We start from the raw sequence: 20,805 nt of genomic DNA on the forward strand, positions 1-20,805 counted from the left end.
AAAGGAGAGTTGAAGTGTTAAGTGTTAGAAGCTCACAGTTCCTAGGACTCCTCTTCCAATGTTTATCTCAAAGTACACTCAGATCCCATTCGGATCTCAAAGATCCCATTCTATAGGCAATACTTCCAAATTCTAGGGGTTCTACCATGTCTGTTGTATGACAGTTCAGCATATCACCCTATTTTAAAACATTTCATTCACACTAATCTTTTTACAAAGTATATAGTTGTTTGCATTGATACAGATAACAAATTGAGTTAATATACTTTATTTCATATTTATTTCCAAACATTTAAAACAATGCCAAATACAGGTGATTAACCTTTATTTCAGAACAATGTTAATTTATAGTGCATGCATTTCAGTGATACACGTAATTCAAACACAATATGTGACTGATAAACTGCAGAAGACTGCACTGTCAGAGCAGTAAAGCCTTGTGATACCTATTTTGCTTATAGCTCATGCATATACTTGTAGAATAAATGGACGGATTTGATCTGAGGGTGGGAAACAGATGACGATCCTGAATGAAAATATCAGAGGGTAGCTGAGTTTAGCTGTTGGGTTTCAACTGAATCCCATCTGCAAGTGGCTCCTTAGTAACCAGCCAATAAGTGAAGGGGTGCAAAGGTTACCCACAGTTTCAGAAGGGTGCAAGCCTGTGGGCATCACTGCTCAGAAATAACCATGGCAGTTCTGGGGTGTGCAATGGGAAAGATGTAGAAAAGAGTGTCCAAGAGAACAAGGCCTGGGTTTCCTAGTGGAACCTGGAAATGGACTTCCATAAGTTGCTTACATCATCAGACTTGTTTCTTATTTGGTTCACCTGGCTGGTCAGCTGTGACTGATATCCGACTCAGGAAATCATTAAAATTCTGTTGACTTTGCATGCATGTCATTTAACCTTAATTTACATCTGTATATTTGAGCTAGATTTCAGAGTCTGGCATTTTCATTTCTCTATTCCAATTATGCTAATTTAGAGAGATAAAATTGTTTTCATATATTCAAGTAATTCTTTCAGGCAGTTCCAACAGTTGAAAACTACAAATTTGTTAAAATATGTACCATTTCATGTTGAAATAAAAGCAATTTCTAAACTCTGATATACATGTTATCTCTCTCTGCAATACCATTAATGCTACCTTTTTTTAAAACAGCATTAACAATTGAAACAAGTCAATGAATGTCTAAAGAATCACCTTACTTGTAAAGTGCAATAAAATCAACTCAAATATACTAACAGTATGTGTTACTGCCACATTATGTCATCAGTTATCTTTTCATTTATTCTTCTGGATCCATTAACTCTTCAACAGGGAAAAGATCTTCAGCCTATACAGTCCTCCACAGCTTCACTAATCTTTATCTTTTGATGACATCTTACAGACAAATAATGTGACACAGTAAAGCTTCATTATCTATCATGCTGCATTTAATGACTGTCCTGTAACTGGGCAGAGCGGGGAGGCATGAAGACAAGAAAATCTGCGGTTGCTGGAAATCCAAGCAACACACACAAAATGCTGGAAGAACTCAGAAGGTCAGGCAACATCCGTGGAAAAGAGTAAATAGTCAATGTTTTTGGTCAAGACCATTCATCAGGACAGTCAATTTTATTAAGATGATGTCAGTGTTTTTTTGTTACAGTCATTGATTTTATACATATAAATTAAATGCAACTATCTTGCAGGACTTTGACCCACAAAGCAGACAATTCCTTTCCCACTACAGACGCTGCTTGACCTGCTGAGTTCCTCCAACAGATTATTTGTTTCTCCATATTCCAGCATCTGCCCCAGATATTTCAGTCTCTTGTGCACTGTCCAGTAAATTGCACTTCTTTTCCTGTAGAAATCAATCAGTTTTTATTGGAAGAAGCTGCTGTGGTTTATGTGCCCTCGACACTACATAATCTCTCTGAGTAAAATTTGCTTTAGACTACTCTACAACATACATTTTAACAGACTGATGACTGGTGTCAATAAATATTTTGCATTAAGTACAGAGGGAGTTGATGATTAACTTGAGGATTGAAGGTTGAAGGCAGAGTACAAATATTGCTTGAGGGAGAACTGGTCAGGATGATTTTGTGTCATTTTGTCTGACACTTTTATTGCTTAGGCTCTTGGTTTACAAAGGGGGCTGAGAGGATGCAGGATGTGGGTTGTCGCGGTTGGTCTACTGACAAGAATGTGCCAAGGATGCTGGCAAAGGATTAATGTCAGCTCTCACAATATCAAAATGGGCACACCACCAAGCACAGTGTACATCTGTCCCTGGCCTCAGATGGCAGTCAATTTCTCACACTCAATGTTGGAAGTTCGTGCTCCTCACTCAGGGCTTCCACAGTCCACAGCAATAATGAGGAGTAGGAGAGAGGCTAGCAGAGAGCCAGTCATACCTCTACTCACCTTTCTGACATCCAGTACTTCATGAAAGACACACTCAGCTTGAGCTCTTGTTGTCTGCGATATGTTGCCATATACTGGGTCAGGTTTATTCAACAAGTGGAGTGCACGGGACAGTCACTCTCAAACCAAATTTGCATTTATCTACCCAGACCCTTCACTCATTTCTTGTGCTTGTTGTACCTCTTTTAGGTATCCCATCCAAATCCAGGAATCTCAAAGTTGTAGCCAGTGGTGAATGTGTACGAACAAGCTTTATGAAAGTGGGCTACATGCCCATTAATGGAAAGGCAAATCAAAGACACACAAAATGACTTCAGTATTCTGCCTGACCCAACCTCCATTTTTGTCTATTTTCTTTCTTTTTGCTTTGTGCTAACCCACTTTAAATTGTCCAATATCATACTCTATGTTCATGCACCTTTCCAAAGATGGTGCTGTAACAATTGGATGCTTTGACTGTTCAGTGATTTTATTTAGAAGTGCAGTTTCGTACCATGTGTGGAGACTTTATTGCTGTTTTGCTTTCCCGTCTCTCAGTGGGGAGTTCCAAATTGTTGAGAAGCAAGCAGGTTTCTTCACTATTTACCAAAGACAGCACAGAATGTTTAATGAAATATTTAAGTATTATTCAGTCAAATATGTTGATTGCAATGTTTCATGATTTTGTAGTAAATAAATTGTGAAATTTTAGGCTGAAATTCATAACATCCAAAATATGCATCACCTAATTCACAAAGTATGTATTAAACAAATTACAACCTTGTTTTTACATTTCATATTTTCCTATAACATAGTAGGGCATTTGGCGCATCGAGTCTATGCCAACTTTCTCAACCATATTATTCCCCTGCAGTCTTTTCTCTCTCACACATCCATCAAATGCCCCATGATTCTCTTTTGACCCACCAAATCTGAGCAATTTGCGGAACCCAGACTGGTTGTGGCAAACTAAACCCATGTAGTCACAGGGAAAACATGAATTTTGGACTCATTTGAGTATAACTAAATAGCTTCAGTTGGTGACAGAAAAATTAATGTTAGATTCCTACATTAATTCTAAGATCAGTGAAGTTACCTGGATTATGTTAGGTTAAGTGTATTAAATGAAAAATTGAGTCCCAGGGAATTGACATCAGGGAAGTATTTGTTAAATTTAAGTTGTTTGGTGTCAATTGTTTCCCACTAATTCTAAAGAGTAACTTCAAAAATATTGTAGCTCTCTGGCATTTTAAATTGTTCATACAAATCAATTATTTTTGTGAAATATAAAATAACTCTCAAAAGGAGCAGCTTTTTTTTAAAGAATAAATTAGTCTTTTTACTAATAACACAAGTAAATGTAATATTCAGAAGGACACCAATCAGTCATCTCCTGAATCAAATAAGTACCTTGTTGTTGGTCTAACATCACTGAAATGTTGCTTTCATTTTGCGTAGTGTGTCTTGAATCTTACGTGAGTGCCTTTCAGTTGATGATTTGTAGAAATTATTCTTATTTTCCGCAGCAAGAACATGAATGTCTACTTCACTGAAATGAGATATTTGCTGTCTCAGATGAGTTTGCAGCTCCAGGTCAGGAGTGAATATATAGGATTTTTCTTGAAAGGCTTGAATCTGACTAACCACCTTTGCTATTTTCCTTTTAAAAATACAAAAATAAAGTGTGTATAATTATCAGAATTACTTGTCCCATATGCAGAAAAATAGTGCAAAAGCATTGCAAAAAACAATAAACTTTAATAATACTAATGAAGTCACAATGCCCAAATGTCAATGTCAAGATGACATTGTTTATAGAGTCTTCGAGACACAGAGCAATATAGCCCTTCCGCCCAACCAGTCCATGCTGATCACCACCCAGTGTTGGTTCATATACCTCTAGACCCTACCTCTCCATGTATCTATCTAAGTGCTTCTTAAATTGTGTTATTGTATCTGTCTTCAAAAACTTTGACTGGAAGATTATTCCATAAATTTACCACCCTCTACATGAAAAAGTTTTTCCTCAGGTCCTTTTTAGGTTTTCCCCTACTCACTCTAAACGTGCGCCCCTAGTTTTTGACTTCTCTAATGAGGTTGCTCCTCATTCTCCTATGTTCCAAGAAATAAAGACATAGCCTGGCCAACCTCTCATTATAAATCAGGCCCTCTAGTCCTGACAAAATCCTTCTAAATCTCTGTACTCTTTACAGTTTACCCACATCTTTCCTATTACAGGATGACCAAAGCTGTACACAGTATTCCAAGTGTGGCCTCACCAACGACTTATACAACTGCAACATAACGTCCCAAATTCTGTATGCAATGCTGTAACTGATGAAGGCCACTGTGCTAAGTGCCTTTCTAACCACCTTTTATCTACCTCTGACTGTGTTTTAATGAACTATGTACTTGTTCTCCTGGGTGATTTGTTCCATTGCATTCCCTAGTGCTCTACTGTCTATAGTATAAATCCTACACTGGTTTGCCTTTCCAAAATGTATCACCTCATACTTGGTGTCTCCCTGGTCAAGATGCCCCTGTAATCTACATTGACCATTTTCAATAGCAACAGTAGCTCCTAATTTAATGTCAACCAAAACTTACTGATGAATTCATATATATTTGCATCCAAATCATTTAATACAAATAACAAGCAGCAAAAGTTCCAAGGTTAATCTCTGTGGCATACTACTAACTGATAGCCTCCATTCTGAGAAAGAACTTTCAACCACCCTCTCCTTCCTACCTCTGAGCCAATTTGGAAACCACCTAGTTAGCTCGCTCTCCCTGGATTCTTTGGGACCTAACCTTGCAGCCCAGCCTGCTAAGCAGGACTTTTGTCAAAAGCTTTGCTGAAGTCCACATAGAAAACACCCAGTTCCTATCCTCATTTACCCTTATGGTTACCTCTTCAAAAGATTAAAAGATTCATCAAACACAACCTCCCGTGCACAGAGCCATGCTGACTCCTAATCAGACCTTGTCTGTCCAAATGCTGCTAGATCTTGCTCCTTCAGCAAATTTCCCTTTACTGGTATCGGGTTTACGGAGCTCAAAGAAGTGAGAAGCATCATTCAAGGGGAGACAGAAAATAATTAATTGCTGCTTTGGTCTATGAGCCAGCTCTATGATCTTCATGGATGTATTAACTGCATCATAATTGCACAACAATTTCACATCAAAGACAGAAGTTGTGATCTGCCCACATTTCTCACGATTAGAATATTTTGCTCATTATTTTGCACTGCCCACATTCTGAACCTCAGACTTGTTCTAAGTAACTGTGATTCTTGCAAAAACATCTGATTCAGTGATATCTAACCTTTTTTTGAGCTGTGATCCACCGAACTATATGGCGTGAAAATCTTAATCTTTTTAGGCGTGGTAAAACAGTGTTACATGGCATACTGATACTGTTTTCTAAAGAACCCATGGGATCACAATCTTCAAATGCATTCCTTACACCAAATTAGCACTGCTGGTTTCCCTGGTGTAATGGGGCGTTGTCTGACTCATGCTAATAAATTCATGCATTTTGATTAATTGCGACTGCTGGTACTTAGCAATGTCGCAGGGATTCCCAAGAGCCAATGAAAGAGTTGTGTACACAATCCAATGATTCCACTCCAACGTGTGGTGATAGTGAAACATAATTGACACTAGAGTGATCAATCATAGTTGCTCTGAGAAAAAGAGACTAAGTTCCCACACAATGCTCCAAAGGAAATATTGAAGGAGAATGACATAATCCTTTGAAACAGATGTGCTGAATGGTGCAAGTAATGGAATACCAGGTCACCTCTCCAGACCAATCTGCATCTTACCTGGAAATCATCGTAAATGTGTTTCATTTCAGAGAGGAAGAAATATATTCAGTTGCTAACCCTCAAGAAAACTGTTTGCATGGAATTAAATTACCAGAGCTGAGAATTTCCCAACTCCTTTGAAAAGTTTGCAAGTAAAACCTCAATATAAATAAAACAATTAAGTAGTCAAGTGGGTTTGGAACTTAGATCTGCAAGTATAAAATCAGATAACTATGTGGCAATTTTTCTCATGGGTAGGTTTATAGCTGAATTCCTATATTCCATTTGGAGATGATTAACACTAAATTTAAAAAAAGAAAGGTTTAGTGGAAAAATCAATTATATATTATTTTTATAACATAAACATAACAATGTATAACGATGTACATAACCATTTGGAGAAATTGAATCACATCCTGGACAAATATAATCGAGTATTTATGAAAGGATTAATGACTTTTAAACCAATTACTTAAGTTTGTCAGGACTCACCTTAACTTTGGCCATTTGTAAGTGCCGTTGGCCATGGTAAAGGCACCTATTTCAAGCTGCTGGACGTGCATGGCCAATATACGAGCGCATGGTAATGTTGGTTGCAGCAGGAAGTTATCTCCCTCCATTAAACAAAGGCTATCACTCTTCAGGAAAACCTGATAACCAGTTTCAAAAAAAAATTAACGACTTAGAAGAAAAATATATTCTTGTGGGTGGGTGGTGTGCAGGGTTGGAAGATTAGGTAGATACAACCGAGTGGGGGCAGAGAAGGATAGTGGTGAGGAAACACAGCTGGACTGATATATGGGTGATGAGCAGGTATATGGTCTATTGTATTCAATATTATTGAAATGCAGCATAGACTAGGCCATGGTTTAGCAGAACACTTGTCCTTTATCTGCAATGGTCATCTTGAACTTCTGGTTGCATGTCATTTCAAACTGCCCTTTGCATTCCCATATGTCTTCAGCCTTCTTTGCTACATGCTGAGGCTAAACATAAACTGGAAGAACAACATTTCACATTCTTCTTCGGTAGGCTAAAACCAAATAGTAAGAACATCGAAGTTTCCAGTTTCCGATAACCTCTATCACCCGTATTCTTTCTCCACTCCAACAAATCCACCTAAGTTCTCTCTCCTTTTGTTGTTCACCATTTCTGTCCCTTCCACTCTTGTTAACAACACTGGTTACCCTTCTCCACCTGGTTCTATTTAACTATCACCCCAACACCTATCAACCTGGGTTTCTTTTCTCTTGGTTTACCTTTCCTATCCCCTTCACAACAAAGTTTCATTTGCCCATCATCCCTCTCTTATCTGATGTCACCTATGACCTAGCAGCTCTGTCTGAACCTCTTCCGCCACCTGCGTGTTCTCTCTCTCTCCCTCCCTCTCTCTCTCTCTCCCTCTCCCTCTCCCTCTCCCTCTCTCTCACTCCTATATATTTGCATATCTTCCCTGTATATTCCTAACCCTGTTTCAGGTTCTTAACCCAAAATATTGATTTTGCCTTTATCTCCACAGATGCTGTTTGTCCTGCTTATTTCTTGCTGCTTCTAAAAACCTCTCTAACCTGTCGCTTATGGAGTGCGTATGCAAGAAAAATTGAATTCATGTAGATTTTGGAAAGTGAAAGCAATGATTTAAATCCTACTTGAAATTTACTCTGTTTGTAGGAGAAGCAGAACATTTAAAATGTACCTTTCTTTTGACTCTATTATGCCTTAAAGAAATGTCTGCTTTCATCATTCACATATCTGCAGTATGTCACGAAGCTACTTAACCTCTCCAAATGTTAGCACCTTTACTTTCATTTTCATACAGTATAATAAAGTACTTGCCTATAGATATTTATGTGTATTTCTCATGTTACCATTTGCATGTATGAGAAGTACTGGGCAGCATGATTATGTAGAGGTTAGCACCAGTATTAGCAACCCGGTTTCAATTCCTGCCATGGCCTGTAGGAGCTTGTAGGTTCTCCGTGTGAACGCGTGGGTTTCCTCTGGATGCTCTGGTTTCCTCCCACAGTCCAAAGACATACCAGTTAGTAGGCTAATTGGTCAATGTAAATTGTCCTGTGATCAGGCTAGGGTTAATGGATAGGTACATGGAGCTTAGAAAAATAGAGGGCTATAGGTAAGCTAGTTATTACTAAGGTAGGGACATGCTCGGCACAACTTTGTGGGCCGAAGTGCCTGTATTGTGCTGTAGGTTTTCCATATTTCTATGTTAAACTGGGGGTTGCTAAGCAGTGAGGCTCAAAGGGCCTGCAGGGCCTATTCTATGCCGTACCTCAATAAATAAGTAAAATGTGATGGCAATTTGCAAACACACTCCATTAGCAATCACAATCACTGATTGTGTTGCCTTTATGGCATTTGTTTAGTTTATAATATTTTTGCTTTAGTAATTCTTTTGTTAGCATTTTTTAGTTAAAGTTAGGATTGTTTAAAGTAAATTCGTTGTCTGTGATATATCGCGGCATGCGATGACGTCACATCCGGTTTCGCCGCATCTTGTGGGAAAGTACCCATTTGGAGAAACGGGAAGGAGGGGGCTCACATGTGCAAGATCAGCGCAAGAAAAGTTGTCTTTCTACGCATTAGAAACATAGTGAAGCAACACCGTAAGTTCATGAGATAATCGATGTGTTGAATTAAAATGTTAACGCTGATTCTGTTAAAAGTAATGACGGTTGATAAGGTTTATGTTTTCGTTAGTTAAAGAGTTGCGGATAGTTTGTGTTGAAGTGTATTTAAAGCAGTCAATGGCGTAGGTAGATTCTGACTGTATGCTGCATTTTAATGTAATGTAGTTGTTGTAGTTTACTTTTGCAAGTATTTACGATGTAAATGTGATATCAAGAAGGAAACAAATACTGTACAAATTTTGTATTGTTTTATCAACAGTTTTCACCATAAGTTAATGTGGAAGAGTGAACAGTAAACGGTTAATCTTACTGCGATCCTGTTTTCATTGACTACGGTTTACCTCGGTGTTTAGTTCAGCGTTCTCTTACACCTGAGCGAGAACACTACAGTGATTATGAGTTAAACTGTGACAAGACTTCCAATTTGACATTGCATCTTGTGAAGGTGTATTCTTTAGGTTTGCAAAGAAAGATGGTATGAACTGTTTCGCTACCAGAGGTCAATACTTGGCTGTTACCCATTGGCTTCCGGGTAATGTAAATGGCTACCATAGATTGGATCTGCTTGCCATCTGCTCTCCTTAAATTCTGATTTGTCAGTCCTCTTCATTCTCGCTTTACACAGTTACAAAATTAGTTAATTAATCCTCAAAGAAAGAGGGTCTTCTACCACGGCGTAAATGGAAACTCCTGAATCGAACATTGGTTGGTGAGGATTTTAGCATAATTAACCCAGCTCACTACTTCAATATGTGTTTCTCTACCAACAGCAAAGTTTTGATGATGAAAGAAAAAGCTTATGCCAATGAAAGAATTCTGGCCACTTCTGAATAATTTACAATACCTGAACACCAGTTAGCTCTTCCTTGATTTCCAGGGCCTTTGAGGACAAGCTTTTCCATGACTGAAAATAAAAAGGAAGCAGATAATACAAGTTTTCAATGATGTTTGTGTTTGGAGACAGACAGCGAAGTGATTATTTTTCAATGTTGAAAAATAAATGTTTTTTTGTATTTTCCAGGCAATTACTCGAAATGTCACTTGTTTCTATTTACCATACATATAATAATATGTTGGTGCATTAGATAGTTGCATTATTGTAAAAGGACAATGGACTAGCATCAATAGACTAGAAATGTAAAAGTAAATATAGCTCAAATCCACATGATTGAAGTAAGTCACCTGCAACTCACTTCGCTACTACAGACAATCTTTCGATCTATCTCACCACTAAGATTAGCTGTCACTTGGTGAACGCACTCGAGCTTCTCAAAGCTGTCCCGAAAGCTCCTACTTCACATTGGATATCATTGGCCAATGATTGCCATGAGTCATTGCAGATGCTAAACTGCAAGAATAAAGTGGGTCAAGCAGCATGCCTGGAGACAAAGGAATGGTTGGCATTTAATGCAGAGACTCTGCGCCTCAGAGTGTTGAAGGAAGACAGACAGTTTATGGAAGCAAGAGAAAAACTGCAGATGGTAGAAATCTGAGTGACACACACAAAGTGCTGGAGGAACACAGCAGGCCAGGCCGCACCTATGGAAAGACTACAGTTGACGTCTCAGCCCAAAATGTTGACTGTACTCTTTTCCATAGATGCTGCCTGGCCTGCCGAATTCCTCCAGCATTTTGTGTGCATTGCTCAGATAATAGAAGTGTAATTTCCCCATTACACATTCTCAAGGAGATTTTGTGAACATCCTTGAAGCTTGTCCTCTGTTTGCCTGGTAGCCTCTTGCTGTGATGAAGCTTGGAATAGAGTTCTATTTTGGGAATCTGCTGTTGGGCATTAATGAACAACATGGACTCCATCAGACTGATTATTGGTGATTAGGACTCCAATGTTGGGAATGTTACTTGGGAGTAGACACTGATGTTAGTTTGTTTATCCTGTCAGTGGATTTGGAAGGATTTATGGAGACACTGTCAGTGGTATAAAGTCCCAATACTTGTTGCTATGATTGCAATGGATTGTGCACATTTTAGATGCATACAACAGGACAGGGGTCACTGTTGCTGGGTAGACCATCAGCTCTGAAGTGAGTTTGAGAACTTGATATTCAAGTAACCTTTTTCATTGGTGGTCAAATGCTGTTCTTGCATAGTAAAGGCAATGGTGAATTTCTTCACTAAAATCTCTCTTCATTGAGAGCCATCCATATTTCCAGTGTGCCGTTGAACATATTCGTTATTGGAGTGTGGTGTCATGGGGATGGCAGTAGAAAAGTTGGTAGGAGCCCCTTGTTTTGTTCATTTGAAGTGCAGTATAAAAGATTAAGGTTGATCTATCATGTACTTCAGTGATCAAGAAGAGGATAACTTAAGCTCAGTCTCTGAAAGTACTGAAGCTCAATGCAAGAGGTTATGGAGACTTGGGTTTTGCAATGTGTATGGATGCACATTGCTCAAATTTCTGTCAGTCATAGAAAGATAAAGTACTGAACTTGGATGTTCAGCCAACAAAATTCATGCTTACCGCCAATCGCCCATTTACCCTAATCTCTACATTCATTTTGTTCTTCTCCCCAAATTTTTCCCAACTCTGCCCAGAGTCTATCACTGACCTACACACTAGGAGCAACTTAGTGACCAATTAACATACCATGCCACATGCCTTTGAGATGTGGGGTGACACTGGAACACCAGAAGAAGACTAACATAGTCACAGGGAGAATGTGCAAACTCCACACTGATAGCATGTGAAATCAGGATTGAATTATCATTTGCAGCACTCTACTGCCTATAAATCAGAGATGAAGTGAAGCATTTGGTGCGAATCTTTGAGAAGCTGTTGCTCATGTTGACTGTGGCTGGAAGCTAGAAGCAAATGAATGAGTGCAACCCTTAGAGGGCCAGAGTGCATCTTGGAGCAGGGACACACGTATGGCTGAGAGCAGGGTTAGGATTATGAGGGGAGAAGAAGGAGATATTTATTAGGCATAGTATCATTGCTAATTTTAATAGCTTGGTCTATCTGAGAACTATAGTCCTGATAATTCTTAGTTTACCCTTATTCTAACTTCTGGTACACAAAGTTGCTTCCATTAGGGAGCCCATAATTTACTCCAATTAATGCTCTTGGTCCCTTATGAGCCATATCTTCAACTCTATCTTCTGCTTTGTCAAGATCATTCCATGCCACAGCTTGTGTCTCATCCTTTATTACCAGTCAGATTTATTATCACTGTCATATGTCGTGAAATTTGTTGCTTTGCAGCAGTAGTAGTACAGTGCAAAACCGTTCAGAAATCGAATGACAGAGGGATGAAAGGGATCATTAAAAAAAACAATAGGGACCAATTAGAAGTAGAACCATGGTCGATATTGTCCCCTTGCATAGCCCAGAAGTGATGTGATCTTTGTCAAAACATTATTTAATTGACTTTGACTGCACAAGAACTCTAGTATTAATTGCCTAGAGTGAACAAGTTCTTTACCAACCTCAGTAATACTTACCGGTAACTGACGCACTATCAGATTTTCCAGGCTACTGAGAATTTGCATGGCCGTAGCAAAATTTCTCCATTCATAGCAAAGCTGTCCAATGGACAGGAATTTTGACAGCAGTGCACTTTGTGACTGTAAAAAACAAATGCATCACAGATATTAGCTTCTTTCCTGTTTGCCAAGCGACAGCAGGGATGATCTTCTTTTCTTTTACATATAATTTACAAATAATGTTAATGTGCATGATAAATGAGGATATTTCTGTTATTTTTCTGCCAATACTGAAACATAATAATAAAATGCCTTATGACTGCAAGTATCCAATGAGTCAAGTAAGCATTTAGAACCAACATCTCCATACTAATTTAAACTTTCGGACCAAGACTTTGAGATGATGATTTCTGCCATGTGGAGAGATGTAATCAATATTTTATGAAGCAAAACAGCTTATCTGTATAGGGGTGGTGGACCGGCAAAAAAGAGTTGCAAATTCCTTACCCAAGAGTTTAGCAAGAATTCTGGAAGCAGTCAAAAATAAGCTAAAATAATTGCAAAGTTACAATACATGAGGAGTTGAACACCATTCAGATGAATGTTATAATGGCTTGGAATAAAGATGAATTTCAAAGTCAATTATGAATTCTCTTTTTCTGAGTAGCATCAAGCAGCCCTATTTAAATACTCAATGTGAAACAAGAGGAAGTCTCCTGCTAGAAATAATATGTGGTAAAGATGAGGTGGTTTTTGTCCTGGAGACCATTGATTTTATTTCCAGGTCATTGCTACACTGGCTTCCTATGTTAGTTTATTAAGCCTGACCATCCTCTCACAGTTAATGACTGTTACAGTGCAGATCACAGTCCTAAACCTCATTCTCTCTCCAAGGCCCTGCAGTTAATTTTCTCTTAAGTGCATTTTCAATTGCATTTGAAATTCCCAATTGGCTTTATTTCCATCTGCCTCAAATCTCCTGTATTGTTTGTCTGTCATAATAAATGCAACCTTATATCCTTGAATCATTGCTGATGAAAGCAGCTTATTTCTATGTATTCAGTCATGATTGTGCACAACTCAATCACATTTCTTTCAATCTTTTTCTCCCCCCCCCCCCAAAAGGAAAACAGTTATAATGTCTCATCCTGGAACAATTCCTGTTCTCTGTATCAACTCTAGATTGTTTAAATCATTTTAAAAATTCAGTCATCTTTTTCTCCCTCCTTTTTTCTTTGCTGGCACTCTGGGGTTGGAAGGTGACCTGCTTCCACTCCTCCTCTCTGCGTTCTGAGGCGGCTGGTGAAGGATTCACATGCACTGTTATAGCCGGGACAGGAAGTGTTCGATGGGGCACTTGGTAGGTGAGTTAAATGGGAGCTGGTACACTGCTCCCTCCATTTTCATTAGCTTTTCACTTGTTCACAAAGAGGCTTGAGGATCCTAGTGCCATTTACCCAAATGCTTTTCATTTTCTAGGTCAGTGAGGACATTCCACATTTTCCACAAAGAGGCTTTGGGGACATTCTTCAAACATTTACTCTGCTCACTTGCTGAGATGGAGCTCAGAGTACAGTAATGAGCAGAAAAAGATATTACACTCCAGTTATGGGTTAACCTGTAAGGCATACTATAATCTATATATTTTGTTGATATGCCTCTAAATATGAAACACAGGATCCTATTTGCTTTGCTAACCAGGCATGTATATAACTAAGTCTATATGTTCTCGATTCCGATTTCTCTGTCCAACTTTTTTTTTGCATGATTTTCAGGTCCCCAGTTACTTCCATGCAAAAAAGTGGTCTGTACCTGTCTGGGTTAAGACTTGGACAATATTCCAACATGGTGTGATGTGACATATAATGTTCATATTCCAAATAATGATCACCTCCGAAAAGATAAAGTCTAACTACCTCCCACTAACTTTCAATTCCAATAACACTGTAAATCCCCAACATCAACATTTTGTACGTTTCACAATTGACTGGAACCTTGGCTGACTGCCCAGACATTTCTACAATTAAAAAGTTGAAAATCTGGGCTGAATGGTGCCATAATAACAACCTCTTACTCAATTTTAGCAAGACCAAAGAGCTGATTATAGACTTCAGGAGAAGGAAACCAGAGTTCCACGAGTCAGTCATCATTGGAGGATCAGAGGTGGAGAAATTAAGAACTTTAGATTCTTCATGTTATTATTTCAGAGGGCCTGTCCTGGGTCCAGCACGTAAGTGCAATTACAAAGAAATCACGGCAGTGCCTCTACTTCCTTAGGAGTTTGTGGCGATTCGGCATGACATCTAAAACTTTGATAAACTTCTACAGATGTGTAGTGGAGAGTATACTGACTTGCTGGTTCACAGCCTGGTATGGAAACAGCAATGCCCTTGAATGAAAAATCCGACAAAAAGCTGTGGATATGATCCAGTCTATCATAGGTAAAGTGCATCTGCATGAAACACAGTCGCAGGAAAGCAGCATCCATCATCAGGGACTTCACTACCCAGGATATGCTCCCTTCTCACTGCTGCCACCTGGAAGAAGGTACAGGAACCTCAGGACTCATACCACTAGGTTCAGGAACAGTTACTACCCCTCAACCATCATGCTCTTGAACCAAAGGGGATAACTTCACTCAACTTCACTTGCCCATCATTGAACTGTTCCCACAACCAATGGACTCACTTTCAAGGACTTTTTATCTCACTTGTTGCTTATTTATTTATTAATATTATTTCTTATTTTTCTGTTTACACCATTTGTCATCTTCTGCACTCTGGTTGTCCGTCCAGGTTTGGTGGTCTTTCATTGACGCGGTTATGGTTATTATTCTATAGATTGCCTACAAGAAAATGAATCTCAGGGTTGTATACGGTGACATCTATGTTCTTTGATAATAAATTGACTTTGAACTTTGAAGACACAGGTCAGTAATGTAATCCAATACTCTCCACTTGCTCAGAGAAGTCTGGCAGCATCCAAATTGAACAGCAAATACTTTTCACCTCAATCATTAATTTCCTCCAACTCTGATAATTGTTAGTGTCGTCTACACTTTCAACCCTTAAGCCATCTCAGACAGCAGTCACATTCATCTCTGTGAATACCACCATGTTGATATCTATATCATACCCCATTCCTTCCTGTCTCTGAGCCAAAATCTTGGAAATTCTATGAGAGTATTTCCATATGCATCAGTGACTCAGGAAGACAGCAGACCACTCCTTCCTTGACAATAAATGTCGATTTGCCAGTGGCACCCATTTACCATAAGTATACCATATAACCATATTACAATTACAGCACAGAAACAGGCCATCTTGGCCCTTCTAATCCGTGCTGAACACTTACTCTCACCTAGTCCCACCGACCTGCACTCAGCCCATAACCCTCCATTCCTTTCCTGTCCATACGCCTATCCAATTTTTTTTTAAATGACAATATCGAACCTGCTTCTAGCACTTCTACTGGAAGCTCATTCCACACAGCTACCACTCTCTGAGTAAAGAAGTTCCCCCTCGTGTTATCCCTAAACTTTTGCCCTTTAACTCTCAACTCATGCCCTCTTGTTTGAATCTCCCCTATTCTCAATGGAAAAAGCCTATCCACGTCAACTCTATCTATCCCCCTCATAATTTTAAATACCTCTATTAAGTCCCCCCTCAAACTTCTATGCTCCAAAGAATAAAGACCTAACTTGTTCAACCTTTCTCTGTAACTTAGGTGCTGAAACCCAGGTACCATTCTAGTAAATCTCTTCTGTACTCTCTCTATTTTGTTGCCATCTTTCCTATAATTCGGTGACCAGAACTGTCCACAATACTCCAAATTTGGCCTTACCAATGCCTTGTACAATTTCAACATTACATCTCAACTCTTATACTCAATGCTCTGACTTATAAAGGCCAGCATGCCAAAAGCTTTCTTCACCACCCTATCCACATGAGATTCCACCTTCAGGGAACTATGCTCCATTATTCCTAGATCACTCTGTTATACTGCATTCCTCAATGCCCTACCATTTACCATGTATGTCCTATTTTGATTAGTCCTACCAAAATGTAACACCTCACACTTATCAGCATCTGCCATCTTTCAGCCCACTCTTCTAACTGGCCTAAATCTCTCTGCAAGCTTTGAAAACCTACTTCATTATCCATGTTATACATACTAACAAAATATTTTCATTAAGTATGTTGAAATTTAACAAATAAACAAATGAAAATATCAGGATGATGATGAAATTATATTGCACAAACTACAAACCCCATTTCCAGAAAAGTTGGGATATTTTCCAAAATGCAATAAAAACAAAAATCTGTGATATGTTAATTCACGTGAACCTTTATTTAACTGACAAAAGTACAAAGAAAAGATTTTCAATAGTTTTACTGACCAACTTAATTGTATTTTGTAAATATACACAAATTTAGAATTTGATGGCTGCAACACACTCAACAAAAGTTGGGACAGAGTTAAAATAAGATTGAAAAGTGCACAGAATATTCAAGTAACACCAGTTTGGAAGACTCCACATTAAGCAGGCTAATTGGTAGCAGGTGAGGTATCATGACTGGGTATAACAGTAGCATCCATCAAAGGCTCAGTCTTTGCAAGCAAGGATGGGTCGTGGCTCACCCCTTTGTGCCAAAATTCGTGAGAGAATTGTTAGTCAGTTCAAAAGGAACATTTCCCAACACAAGATTGCAGAGAATTTAGGTCTTTCAACATCTACAGTACATAATATTATGAAAAGATTCAGAGAATTCAGAGACATCTCAGTGCGTAAAGGGCAAGGTCGGAAACCACTGTTGAAATCGCGTGATCTTCAAGCCCTCAGGCGGCACTGCCTGAGAAACCGGCAAGCTACTGTGACAATTATAGCCACCTGGGCTCGGGAGTACTTCGGAAAACCATTGTCACTTAACACAGTCCGTCGCTGCATCCAGAAATGCAACTTGAAACTGTATTATGCAAGGAGGAAGCCATACATCAACTCTATGCAGAAATCAACTCGGCCAGTTCTCTGGGCCCGAGCTCATCTCAGATGGACCGAAAGACTGTGGAACCGTGTGCTGTGGTCAGATGAGTCCACATTTCAGCTAGTTTTCGGAAAAAAACAGGCGTCGAGTTCTCCGTGCCAAAGATGAAAACGACCATCCTGATTGTTATCAGCGAAAGGTGCAAAAGCCAGCATCTGTGATGGTATGGGGGTGCATAAGTGCCCACGGCATGGGTGAGTCACATGTATGTGAAGGTACCATTGACTCCGAGGTGTATATTAGGATTTTAGAGAGACATATGTTGCCATCAAGGTGACGTCTCTTCCCGGGACGTCCATGCTTATTTCAGCAGGACAATGCCAGACCACATTCTGCACAGGCTACAACAGCATGGATTTGTAGACACAGAGTGCGTGTGCTTGGCTGGCCTGTTGCCAGTCCAGATCTATCTCCTATTGAAAATGTATGGCGCGTCATGAAGAGAAGAATCAGACAACGGAGACCATGGACTGTTGAGCAGCTGAAGTCTTATATCAAGCAAGAATGGACAAAATTTCCAATTGCAAATCTACTACAATTAGTATCCTCAGTTCCAAAACGATTAAAGTGTTATTAAAAGGAAAGGTGATGTAACACAATGGTAAAATGCCTCTGTCCCAACTTTTGTTGAGTGTGTTGCAGCCATCAAATTCTAAATTTGTGTATATTTACAAAATACAATTAAGTTGGTCAGTAAAACTATTGAAAATCTTTTCTTTGTACTTTTGTCAGTTAAATAAAGGTTCACGTGAATTAACATATCACAGATTTTTGTTTTTATTGCATTTTGGAAGATATCCCAACTTTTCTGGAAATGGGGTTTGTCTGATCTTAAACAATATACTGGGGTCAATGAGGAAAAACTGAGATAACTAAGGCAAAACCCTCTCAAAGGCAGCACATCAAAGGAGAAAGCAGGAGTGTATAGGGAGGGTTAAGTAGAACCCTAGGTAGTCAGGCTGAATACTAAGTCATGTAAGTGAATCAGATTTTGCATTTTAACAAAAGCATATCCCTGACTGATTAAAATCTGATGAAATACAAATAAGAGTCTGAAGTTGTGAAGAGCTGGTTCATAAAACCATCTAATAACTTTGATGGATGCAGATTATTTTAAACATTTCACCAAGATCACTGCATTTCAAGAAATGGCTACTATTACAGCAGGGTTTTGAGCTATAGAATTATCATAAATTTACATGCTCACCTTACATGTGTTACATGTGACAATTTCAGCACAGATCCAGTGGCTGACAGTGTCTGCATATCTGATCAGCTGTAGCAGGTATTGATGTTGTTTATTTTCTGGAACAAATAAATTACTGCTTTCTAAGGATGTTGATTCTGAAGTAACTGACCTGTGAGTATAAAAGTGAGAATAAATGATCAAATTCTGCTGTGTCTATGTATATATCTTATATTACTGGATTAATTTTCACTTTTAAATTTACAAGATCAAAATAAGCAAAGAAGAATTATTATTGCCATTGGATAATGCCCATGTTTAGTTATTAAAATGTCACAATTTTCATGGAAGTTACAGGATACACAAGAGCCTTGAGAACAAGTTTGTGCTTTCCTGGTTCAAGAGCTGGACTGCAAAGAAAAAGATATTTTCTTCCCACACAAAATGCTGGTGGAACGCAGCAGGCCAGGCAGCATCTATAGGAAGAAGCACTGTTGACGTTTTGGGCTGAGACCCTTTGTCAGGACTAACTGAAACAAACGATAGTAAGAGATTTGAAAGTGGGGGGGAGTGGGAAATTGGAAATGATAGGAGAAGACAGGAGGGGGTGGGGTGAAGCTAAGAGCTGGAAGGTTGATTGGCAAAAGGGATACAGAGCTGGAGAAGGGAAAGGATCATGGGATGGGAGGCCTACGGAGAAAGAACAGGGGAGGGGAGCACCAGAGGGAGATGGAGAACAGGCAAAGAGTGATGGGCAGAAAGAGAAAAAAAAGGTGGGGGAAATAAATAAATCAGGGATGGGGTAAGAAGGGGAGGAGGGGCATTAACAGAAATTTATCAGAATGGGAATGGGATGTGGAAATAAAATGTGTGGCCACTGGGAGATTCTGCTTTCTCTAGCGGACAGAGTGTAGGTGTACAGCGAAGCAGTCTATCCATGGCCTCCTCTACTGTCAAGATGAAGCTACACTCAGGTTGGAGGAACAACACCTTATATTCCGTCTGGGTAGCCTCCAACCTGATGGCATGAACATTGATTTCTCTAACTTCTGTTAATGTCCCTCCTCCCCTTCTTATCCCATCCCTGATTTATTTATTTCCCCTACTCCTTTTTTTTCTCTCTCTGCCCATCACTCTTTGCCTGTTCTCCATCTCCTTCTGGTGCTCCCCTCCCACTTTCTTTCTCCCTAGGCCTCCCGTCCCATGATCCTTTCCCGTCTCCAGTTCTGTATCCCTTTTGCCAATCACCTTTCCAGTTCTTCACCCCACCCCCTCCTACTTTCAAATCTCTTACTATCTTTTCTTTCAGTTAGTCCTGACAAAGGGTCTTGGCCCAAAACATCGACTGTGCTTCTCCCTATAGATGCTGCCTGGCCTGCTGTGTTCCACCAGCATTTTGTGCGTGCTGCTTGAATTTCCAGCATCTGCAGATTTTCTTGGGTTTGATATTTTCTTCCCAGTAGTTTGTGAGGCACAGTTGAGATATTATTATTCAGCTGGGTAAAGAAAGAAGAATTCTTACTCTCAATTACTAACTTGTGGGTTTCACTCCACCATGGGAAACAAATATCCTTGGACTGACCATGGTTAAAGTATAATTGTAAAAGTTTTGAGAGCATGGGATGTGATGGGGTTTAAAATTGAATTTAATGCTAAGGTTATAGAAAAACAAAATGACAACATAACTGATATACTGGAAGGTTATGTTTTTAGTGGAGTGTAAAAATCTAGCATGACTAAGAAAGAAACAAGAGAAAAATCTAAAAAAACTAAGACTAATTTTATCCTCAAATTCAATTACAAATAAATTACTGAGCTTGACACAGTTACTAATACTATCTGATCATTAATAAGCATTTTTCTTGCCACCTTTTCCACAACATTAACATTTCTTAGTTTTGTTTCAACCATTTTTAAACTTTAATGTTAGTAAAAAAAAAATAGCATTGTTAAAAAAATTAAAATGATTAAAAACTCACTTTAGAACTGTCGAGGATTTGTCATTTACGCCAAGAGATCTTGAATTCAGAAAATGGACTGGATGACAACCTTGGAACAGTTCCTAAAATTACAGGAAAATAAACAATCTGATTCACTTTTGAATGCTCATACATCAATTGCGTCCAAAAAATATAGGCCTAGAATCTTCAGTGCTCCATAAAGGGAATGTTGCAGACGTGAGTCAACAGTAATTGCTTTGGTATTTCCCACTGGATTAAACTAAGTTGATAGGAACCCACAGAAAATTTCACTAAGCTGATCTACTCTTCCAAAACAGGT

At 39.0% G+C, this 20,805-nt stretch overlaps 2 protein-coding genes across 5 annotated transcripts in view; one reads left to right on the forward strand and one right to left on the reverse strand.

Annotated features, from left to right (window-relative positions):
• The window catches only part of LOC140715393 (homeobox protein vent1-like), a 42,862-nt gene that overhangs the window by 16,301 nt on the left and 5,756 nt on the right, over positions 1–20,805 (forward strand). The window lies entirely within an intron of this gene.
• kndc1 (kinase non-catalytic C-lobe domain containing 1) overlaps positions 253–20,805 on the reverse strand; it is a 154,460-nt gene continuing 133,907 nt past the window's right edge. For 2 of the 4 annotated variants that reach the window (XM_073027514.1, XM_073027512.1), the window contains exons 25-30: positions 20,505–20,587; positions 18,547–18,697; positions 12,313–12,435; positions 9,698–9,757; positions 6,698–6,855; positions 253–4,056 (exon numbers count right to left, since the gene is read on the reverse strand). In XM_073027514.1, coding sequence (XP_072883615.1) covers positions 3,825–4,056; positions 6,698–6,855; positions 9,698–9,757; positions 12,313–12,435; positions 18,547–18,697; positions 20,505–20,587 — 807 coding nt within the window. In that variant the 3' untranslated portion in view covers positions 253–3,824. The remainder of the gene's footprint in view (positions 4,057–6,697; positions 6,856–9,697; positions 9,758–12,312; positions 12,436–18,546; positions 18,698–20,504; positions 20,588–20,805) is intronic. The other 2 variants (XM_073027513.1, XM_073027515.1) reach the window with 2 other exon arrangements.

This window comes from Hemitrygon akajei, chromosome 23 (assembly GCF_048418815.1).
Source record: "Hemitrygon akajei chromosome 23, sHemAka1.3, whole genome shotgun sequence".
In the NCBI taxonomy this organism is placed as follows: domain Eukaryota; kingdom Metazoa; phylum Chordata; class Chondrichthyes; order Myliobatiformes; family Dasyatidae; genus Hemitrygon; species Hemitrygon akajei.